The sequence below is a fragment of the Aplidium turbinatum genome, chromosome 7, assembly GCF_918807975.1.
Source record: "Aplidium turbinatum chromosome 7, kaAplTurb1.1, whole genome shotgun sequence".
NCBI classification, from domain to species: Eukaryota; Metazoa; Chordata; class Ascidiacea; order Aplousobranchia; family Polyclinidae; genus Aplidium; species Aplidium turbinatum.
Genome location: NC_137478.1, coordinates 22,300,957 through 22,310,969, shown reverse-complemented (window position 1 = coordinate 22,310,969; position 10,013 = coordinate 22,300,957). Strand labels below are relative to the sequence as shown.

General features: G+C 36.7%; 1 protein-coding gene across 2 annotated transcripts; it reads left to right on the top strand.

Moving 5' to 3' along the window:
- Positions 1 to 3,045: 3,045 nt before the first annotated feature.
- Positions 3,046 to 8,655, top strand: LOC145774020 (AP-3 complex subunit sigma-1-like). Of its 2 annotated transcripts, none has more exons than XM_082585153.1 (6): positions 3,046 to 3,175; positions 3,816 to 3,907; positions 4,534 to 4,645; positions 5,510 to 5,581; positions 6,197 to 6,304; positions 7,369 to 8,655. In XM_082585153.1, the coding sequence occupies exons 1-6, from the start codon at positions 3,107 to 3,109 to the stop codon at positions 7,483 to 7,485; spliced, it is 570 nt and encodes a 189-aa protein (XP_082441279.1). In that variant the 5' UTR covers positions 3,046 to 3,106; the 3' UTR covers positions 7,486 to 8,655. The 2 variants fall into 2 exon arrangements, with proteins under 2 accessions (XP_082441279.1, XP_082441280.1); XM_082585154.1 differs by lacking the exon at positions 7,369 to 8,655 and adding an exon at positions 6,507 to 6,584.
- Positions 8,656 to 10,013: the final 1,358 nt, after the last annotated feature.

Sequence of the window (10,013 nt, the reverse complement as noted above, 5' to 3'; positions counted from 1 at the left end):
TTTGATCTGCTGCAAAAACTTTTGAATCCTGTCCTGATCCTGCTTTTCCGCAAAAATCAAAGTCCTTACTTCTGTCGTGATTCTGATCCTTCAATTTTCGGTAAAAATTTGAACATGTTACGAAAATGAAAGAATAAAAAAACCACTATCATTAATGTTGATTTTCCTATTTGTTTTCTTGTTTTCGTAAACCACACTCTTTTTCAACCATAAACAGGTAGGCTATAGCTCAGAAATACTCGGTTGGTTGGTTTTGAATCTTTATCCTCGGACTGACAAAGCCTTGATATGTTAGGCTGTTCCTGGTAGTTTCGCATAGCCTACTTGTAGAAGCTTTTGACGCAGGGCCTGATAACGAGATTGACTGAGTGAAGTTTCCGATTAATGAAATGTTGTTGCCAGGGAATTATTCCATTCAGACTCCAAAGGTACCGCTGAATGGAGGGCAGTCTTTATAGTGGGTTGCTCAAGCGCACACCCCGAGCGTTGAACCAGCGCCGCTTGATCTTGAAGCTTCTTCGTCATTATGCGCTAACCAACTGAGCTATCGGAGCAGACGCTAGTTTTTTTCAAGCCTATAAAAGAAAAAAATAATTATACATTGCATAAGAAAATACCAAAGAAACACAGTATGACCCCTGGTATGACATCCAAAATATTGTAAATCTAAACTTTCTAAACAATGAAAGACTGCTTATCCCTACATTATCCCTACCTTATCCCTACTACATTATCCCTACCTTATCCCTACTATCCCTACACCCTACATTACAGTCGGCAGCAGTGGCCGAGTGGTTAGCGCGTTGGGCTCGCAGTCGAGAGCCTGCATGTTCGACTCCAGCCACCCGCACTTGCTGTCGTTTCTCTAGGCAAGAAACTTTACGATAATTGCCTCTACCCAGTGATCGATTTCGAGTAATGGGTAGTACCAAATTTAAGTCATAAGTATAGTAGACAACCGGAAACAGACATTGCCGTCGGCTGCAGCGTGGGTCAGGTGTATGTCGGAAGGCGTACACCAATGCATAGCGCTCAAGTCCGCTTTCCCCCAATGCAGGATAAAGATAAACAGACAAACAATTTTCCCCACAGCTTATGTTTTTTTGTTAAATCGATAACCATTGATTATTATGTTAAAGTTTTTATCCCAATTTTCAATAGTTTTTCAGGATCTGGAGGATCCTGATCATGTGAACAGTTCACTGAACATTTCTGCTAGGTACTCCAGCATGGAGAGGAGAGCTTTCCTTGAAATGAGTTGCTCAAGCACACACCCCAAGAGCCGAACCAGCACTGCTTGATTTTGTGCTTTCTTTGTGTGTAAAATCGGGCAGTCAATCAACTGAGCTAAGTTTGACTTATTGAGGTAACTTGCAGGAAAATTTTAGCAGATGCGGGTAAGCGGGTTGTTGTCTTTTGATCTCTTTGGCTTTGCTGTAGATTCTACAAGACCACAATACAGAGTAGAAAGAATATGAATATCATTTTTGACTATAAACATCTGGCAACTCTGGCTACTGTGGCCTGTGGAGGTGGTTTAAAATCGTCATTTCAATATTGATTCAACGTCTGCAGACGTTAAATTAATTTAAAAATATTTTGTTGTTTGAGTTCTTTTCTCAGAGGTAGCAAAATTCCGTTCATCCTTGGTAGCTAATATTGTGAGCTAATAAACAAGTGCATAAATCAAGGGATTTTTCCTCACTGCCTGAAAGTTGCTCAAGTAGTACCATAGCCTACCTATTTATAAAAAAGGTTCAAAGACTGATTGTAGCAATTACCGTCCCAGCTCACTTCTCCCTCCTATATCAAAAGTTGTTGAAAAAATTATTTCATTACGTATCAATGAATATGTAGAAAAATTGATTGATTGATTGATTGAATTTTTATCCTCGGACTGGGAAAGCTTCTTTCAGAGCTTAATCCTGGTAGTTTCGCATACTCGTAGAGGCTTTGAATCACTGACGCAGGCCCGGTCACCGAGATTGACAGAGTGAAGTTTGCGATTGTTGAACTCTTGTTGCCGAGGAACTATTCCATCCATTAGATGCCGCCGAATGGAGAGCAGTCCTAAACGTGCGTTGCTCAAGCGCACACCCCGAGAGTCGAACCAGCGCCGCTTGATCTTGAAGCTTCTTCGTTCCAGAAGTGACGCGCTAACCAATTGCAAATTTTAAATATGCGATTACTCAAAAACCAAGTAAGATAGAGAAAAAATTTAAAATACATTCTCGATCATTTCTTTGTGTCATCAAAATATCAAAAAACAAGAAATATCTGAGAGGTGAGGGTGTTCACCATTGGTTGAATTATAATGGAATGACTCTACAGTAGTTTCTGATTAACGAGTCCCTTGTTTTGAGTTTACCTGTAATGTTTTAGAGATGTTTTTGAAAGTCCTTCACAAGCTGGGTCAGCACGATCGTTGTCGTCATGTGGAGGCTTGTCAGCACTGGGTATCTGTCAGGGGGTGCAACCTATTTCATCCCCTGAATGCTTTGTCACCCCGATTTCGTCCCCTGAAAAGATCAAGGAAAAAAAATACAGAAGCGCTGAAGTCGCTGATTGGAGTTGCTGTTGCCGAAAAAGTTGACCACACTAAGTACCGGTATCATGTAATAATAGTAGTCGATAAACCGACGAGATCGTGAGACGATGTGTTCAGGAGATGAAATAGGTTGCATCCTCTGTTAGGCTAGCAGGATCATAGAACTATATTTTGATTTGACTACAGATAAGCCGCCAGACCAAGATTGACCCAACCTGGACATCACGCCAACGCTAGGCCCTATACGAAAAATATATACCGGTACAGTAGGCTACATGAAAAAAGAGTAAGATCAAGAAAAAATAGTTTTACACTCGTGGTTTGCACCTCAGAAACACACTTCAAGGACAGTTTTATATTTCACTGCACTTAGTGAATAGAATAATTTAGTTCAGCTGTTTTTATTTCTGACCATCGCAGAAAAAACAATACTGTACATATTATGATACTTATTGTCTTAGACTATTTTCACAATATATATATGGTAAATGTCACCTCTGCTATTAAATCATCTAATTATACTGTGTGGTTTCTCATGTTAGTGAAAAAAACTTTACAATGATTAAGGCAATTCTTGTATTCAATAATCATGGAAAAGGAAGATTATTAAAGTTTTATCAACATTATGTAAGTATATGCAATATGCATCCTATATATACTGCTATTTAGTTTAGCACTATAAAGGCTGTTCAATCATTCATGTTATGCTAAATTGGTATATAAAGGAGTTGTACTCTATACGGTATATTTGTTATTTAGGATTTTGTAATATTTAAGTCACCCTAACAGAGTTGGAAGCTTGAAGCTTACAAGAGAATAAGTTAGCACGCCCATTGTTTGTTCTGACTTATATATATTTTGCATGTATTAAGCAGCCTGCCATTTTGTTTTACTTTTTCAGAGAGTTCTAGTAAACAAGTAGTTAAAGCATTCAGCCTCAGGGACTGTTGCAATATCTTATATATAGAACCGTAATATTGCATCGTATAGATGGCAAAATACATCATATTTGGTATGATACTATTATGGGGTAAAGGAAAATGTCATTATATAGTGGTATTAGAACAGTCCTTCAAGTTGAAAGTGACTTAACCAATTAACCATGCAGTATGCAGATATTAACAAAACACACACTTTGTGTGACCATCATCTTAAATTCTTGGTTTGTTGCTCTCTAGTGAGGGTACTAGTCAATATTCCCTATGTAGCAGTGACCTTGTCTTTGATTTTTCACCTGTCATCACAATGTTTTCAAATATATTTTTAGACAGAGGAGCAACAACAACAGATTGTTCGAGAAACATTTCATTTAGTATCTCGTCGCGATGACAATGTTTGTAGCTTTTTGGAAGGTGGAACGTATGTTGATCTGTTCATATTTTAATGTTTACTGGTATATAATATGATTTATTGTTTTGAGTAATTTGCAAAACATGCATCTACTTTAATCTGTTTACTTTCAATCACCATCTTATCGTATGATCACATTTTCAGCCTGCAATTCATGTTTTAAAATGTTTTATTTAGCCTGTTCAGTGTTCAATTGAAAAAAGTCAATTTTTTTAGTATGTATAACTTTACATATGTATAAAACACATGTTATATCATATAATACATTTTTATTTGAGACTAATTGCAAACTTTAAATCTTAAAGAAATATGAAAAATATTTTTTTGTTTTTTAACAGTTTTAAAATTGATAGTACTGTATGTAATATACATTATACACCATGTTTTTTTGCAGTTTCAGTTTAGTTTGATCATAAGTATCCTGTCTTGTTAAATTGATTCAATGTTTGAAGAACCTAGGCTTCTCTAGTGCTGTAAGTTTCAAAATTTTTACCATGTTGGGAAAGATTGAGTCATGTAGAAATTTACGGTGACTTTTCACTTACATGACCCGACTGTTGAAATATGTCTTATATATATATATTTGTTATTAGATTGCTTTGTTGCTGAATGTATTCTAACAATAATGTGTGCAGGTTAATTGGTGGATCTGACTACAAGCTGATCTATCGTCATTATGCTACGTTGTATTTTGTTTTTTGTGTTGATTCATCTGAAAGCGAATTAGGAATCCTAGATCTGATACAGGTGAGTAAATACATAAAATTATAGAATAAGCTATGTGGTTTGTTAAAAGTATATATGCATTGCAATTGTATGCAACTAACACGAACAACCTATTGTATTGGGCTTAGCATTACGGTATCACATCTTGATGCCTTCATTGATTCCCAATTTGGGTGCCATTTACAATACTTTGGGGTGCCACAAGTTATTTCTCATTTTCAGTAGTTGCCTGTCTTCAACTCAAGTGGTTAGTTAGAATCGTTGTGGCTGATAAAATGTTCATGCACGATTGTTTTTGGAATATCATATAAGGACAAGTTTTCGTGATGCCGTGTATGTGATGTATCATGGTTCTTAATATGGCACCTTTCTATAGTTGCGGCTCTGTGATGTTACAGTGAATATTAGTACAACTTGTGCTGATTGTCGATTGTAAGTGAATGCTGTGCATGAATAGGTTTTTTTTCATTTGCCTGCTAATGAAAGAGCAGTAGGCTATAATATATTAAGTTTCATAATGACTTCGAAATAAGTATAACATATATATACACTTTATTTTATTTTTTCAAAATATTGTTTCAAAGTGGCATTCAATCTTCAAGTAAAACTGAAGTGTTACTATTATTAATTTGATTTCTGAAAATGTTACTATTAATTGCCTCTCCCAAGGGCACGCACAACAAATAAACTTGCATACTTCTCTCCACACTGCATGAAAGCTAAATGTCATGCAGAGAAGCCATGAATGCCATTTTTTAAATCTTTGGTAGGAATAAAGCGGTTAAGATTTGTTGCAACAAACTGCAACACTCGAGGTGAAAGATCAAAGGTTGGGAACCACTGCCTTATATTATAATATATTAATTATGGCTATTTATTCTTCAGGTCTTCGTTGAAACTCTGGATCGATGTTTCGAAAATGTTTGTGAATTGGATTTAATATTCCATGTTGACAAGGTAAGATTTAATTATTCTATTATTGTGTGATAAAAAGCCTGGCGTATGTTTTTTTGTATATCATACGTGTTCGATTATATGTGTGTTAAAGTCATAGGAAATGTTTTTGTTTTAAGTTTTTGTCTAGAGATTAAAGTGGAGTTAAACTAAACTACTGTATTAATATTTTAGATTTTTAGCAAACTGTTTGAAAACTAAACAATTTCATGCGTCCACTTTAGCAGTGAAGGTGAAAAAAGTTTTCAAAATTTGTTAAGTTCAAGTTTTTGTCGATGCTTATTCATCTGGTTTAACATTGGTTTTAATTTACTTTTTATAGATTTTTTACCATGCAAGAGATTCCAAATTCTGAGTAATTTAAAAAAAAATTGTTCGCAATTTTTATACTTGTACTATGCACAATTGTACATGCTGCATACAGCAGATTATGGTTGGGTTATACTCGGCAATAAATCAGTGATTTTTCCTTGTTTGTGTTTGATTTTTGATCAAAAATCTTCTAACTTATGGTATCGGTACCAAAACGATGGGTTAAAACTTGATTTACAACTCTCCATTAACTCCATTTAACTTATTCCAACTTTATTATACATCTTTGTATTTAAATGTCGGTAGGTCCATCACATTCTCTCAGAAATAGTAATGGGAGGCATGGTTCTGGAAACCAATATGAATGAGGTTGTGACCAAGTTTTTGGAGCAAGACAAACTGGAAAAATCTGAGGTAGCATCACTAGGCTAGCGTTTGAAAATTTTCTAATACAATATGACAAGTCAACAATGATCCCATGGACAATGTTTATCAATTTTATTCAGCTGAGATTTAGGTAGTGGCCTACTTCTACCTATGTAGTTTTTCCTTAAATACTTCATTCGCTAAGCAAGATTTGTTGTATTAAATTTTCATGTTATTTCATCACATTCAGACCAAGTTTATCCCACAAGAAGTTGAAAAAGTCATATCAACTGTACTTTCAATTTAAGAGATCATTTATGAACTTCATGGTATTCAGTGACAACAGTAGTACTTTGCCTTAATAATTGCTGTGCAGTTTTTTTTTTTTAACTTTGGCTTACTGTATAGTTGCAGTTGATTGTGTGAATTTGATATAACTCCCATGATACATTTTAGCACTTTCAAAATGCCTGTTATTTGCAAGGTTTTGAAATTCAATGATACTTCTCATACTTTTATACAACAAACTTTGATTCAATTTTAAAGAAATAATAATGTTACGAAATAGGTGATCTGTGATTGAAGATTTTTTTTTTTTGAGTAGGCTATTAAGTATGTCTTATGACTGCATGCCAAATCAAATGCCGGTTTGTGATCTGAAAGCATGTGTGGTCCGTTTTCTTACGGGTACTGAAGCTCTTGCCAAAATTCTTGAAAGGTTTTTTCACAACCAATGTTTGTTCATCGAATCCTGTGACGTTCAAATTAGTCGTTTTTTTCTAAACTAATGTCACGTTGACAGTTTCTTTACTTCTGTATAATGATTCTTATGCATGTACTAATTGTCCGTGTTTTGTGGTGGAAATGCTAACCTTACTTACACAGATAGGTTTGCTTCAGGTGTCTATGACATGTTGTTAAATTGTAGTTAGTTAGGCTATCCATTGCAGTGTAAGTCTGACTGAAAAGCTTGTTCGGAGAAATTTGACTGCATCAACATAAAACTGACATGTTTTCATTTATGATGAAAATAGTTTGCGAGTCATACATTACAGGAATGCACAACTATTCGTATCAAAATTATTTCTTTTAAACTGTAATTATCTCTCCAGGCTGGACTATCAGCTGCTCCCGCTAAAGCAGCAGCTGCCATAAAGAATATGGATCTCCCCAGTTTACCCAAAGACTTAAAGCTTCCAGATCTTCCCAAACTTCCATCCTTCAGATGAAGACCCAAATGCGGGATATCCACATGTCATGCATAAACAGTAAACACCCTTTTTAGAGCATAGCTTTGGTGTACGGAACAACGTTGTCGACCGTTCGTAATGTTATTAATAAAGCACTGTCTATTACGTGATTTCACATAACTTTCTCAAAGAACGTTGAGCGAGTTCATGTTGAAAAGAACATGTATCAAATGTTCACTATACACCGACCAACCGTTTGTAAAAACGTTTGTAAACCGTGGATTTTTCTTGCCGTAAGATCAAGCCGACCTCGATCCGGATTATGGGTTTCAGCAGCTGTTGCTCACTGTTTTAGCGCATTAACATGAAATACGTTTACAACATCAGCACTGGCTCAGCAGAAATTAATTCTTACAATTATGAATACCCATATCATAGGTATAATCAACAATTTCTTGAAACTTCTCAGCTGGAGTGGTAAATCTGTGATTGAAGTGTGTTGAATAGAGTCAGAATAGAGTTGTCGAGAAGACAACATCGAGTTCAAGAAAGTAAAATAACACGTGTATGCTGATGTTTGTTTGTTTGGCAATTTGTGCTTCTTCCCAAACTCTAACGTTGAATTATCAGTCTTCAAGAAGCCCTATTGATCCGAACGTAATTTGCTCAGCCCGTAGGGCAACGGGCTTAGGCTATCCCCTGACACCGAGATCAGAGTGCTAAGCAGATCGGAAAAGTACCTAAACCCACTTCTCTGCAGAGTGCCAAGCAGGAATGAAGTTTTAGTACGGTACCACTTTTAGAAGGTTTTTGGTATGACCCGATTGGGAATCGAACCCACATCTACCGACGCAGAGGTAGGCACTCAAACTACTAGGCCACTGCGCCGGCCGTATGTTGCTGTTGTAACGGTGTTGTTTTACCCTCTGAAATACTTTTACGGTTTGTTGATGCTTGGTGGTTGTTGTGCAAACTATCGAAACGTTTTCGTGTTTTGACCAAAAATTATTTATTGTAAGTTTTACTTAAATCAGAGCATATTAATATTCTATTGACGGCGTGAACCCTAAACAGCACGTATCGTATGCTTTTCTGTTGTCTGAAATACACTGCTTGTTATTCCATGTATTGTACAAGCAAAGATGTGAAGATTGCCTCTTCTCGTGGTAGGCTAGAAATACGGTTTATGCTGTCGATTGAATCGTTCAACGGGTTTAAGAATTAGTGCATGAAGAAATCCTTTGCTTCTTTGAAAATTCGGCACTTTACAAGTCACTGCAAAGTTTAGTTGTGTTTTGATTTGAGATAATGAATCGTAGGCTGTATGATTAGGACTATATGAGCAAATCGCCCGAGTCAGTTATGTTCAGTTTGTGTTTATTTCTGACCATCACAACGAAAAGTAATATAAGTGAGACGTAGCAGAGGTCTAGAAAAAGGTAGAAGCGAAAAAACGTAGACGTTATAACGTGAATAATACTGTAGCGGTCGCTGCTAATCGGCATGCGCGGTCATATACAGCCGTCGCCCGTCAGCAAGACGACGACATTCCTGGGCACAATTAGCGAGAAATGACCGGGACACGCAGTCGTCTTCTCTGCTGCTTTGTTTATTGGCTTGATTGCAAATAGAGTCCTTCACAGCTGCATTGTTTATTGAATTAATATTTAACTGCATAACGCTTGACAGCATAGAATCCTTTAACACTAAAAATGAAAGCACCCGAACGACTAACCATTCCAGAACTCAGTACAGCGTAGCCTACTGGCGTTCTACATTATTACAATACCTTAATTTTCAAAGAATAGAATTACTATAGTATAAGAGTGTGCACTCGATCTTAACTTCGGAAATTCAGAACTACCTATTGAAAGTGTGTCAGAAATTATGGTTTAAGTTTCTTAAGAAGAGTTCTGGTTTGATTGGGAAGGCGCCACCACAACCATTGCAAACACATCGGCAGATTTACGTGTCGATGACGTAGGAATGCAGTTTAGGCATCTTTCAAAAATTGATTTCTAGATTGAATTCCAAGATGAGGCCAGCAGCACGCGGTATTTGTTCAATGCAAGAATATTCCAGAATCCGACTCGACGCCGGCGAAGCGCGTGACGTCAGAGAGAAAGCTCTCTGGCGCTACAATACCAAATGCGAAAATTGGTTTAGGCTACTTTATAGTCAAACTTCCACTTGGTTTGCTTGGTTGATTGAATTTTTATCCCCGGACTGGGAAAGCTTCTTGCAGAGCTTAATCCTGACAGTTTCGCATAGTGAGCTGAACTGAGTATAGACCAGTGCTTTCCAACCGGTGGGTCACGACTCATTGGTGGATCGCGAAGCTATTTCAGGTGGGTCGTGAGGCATTTCTAAATGTTACTGAATGTTAAAATTTTCTAAAAAATACCGAAATTACTATATGGATCTCACAAGCCGCAGTTTGGTCTCGAACAGTAGGCTACTGCGGCTTTGCCAATGCTACTCTTATCTTCATTCCATTTTCATGTATTGTGCACCCTGTTTTCTATTAGATCGGGAAATTATTGCATTACCATTTCGTAACAACTATG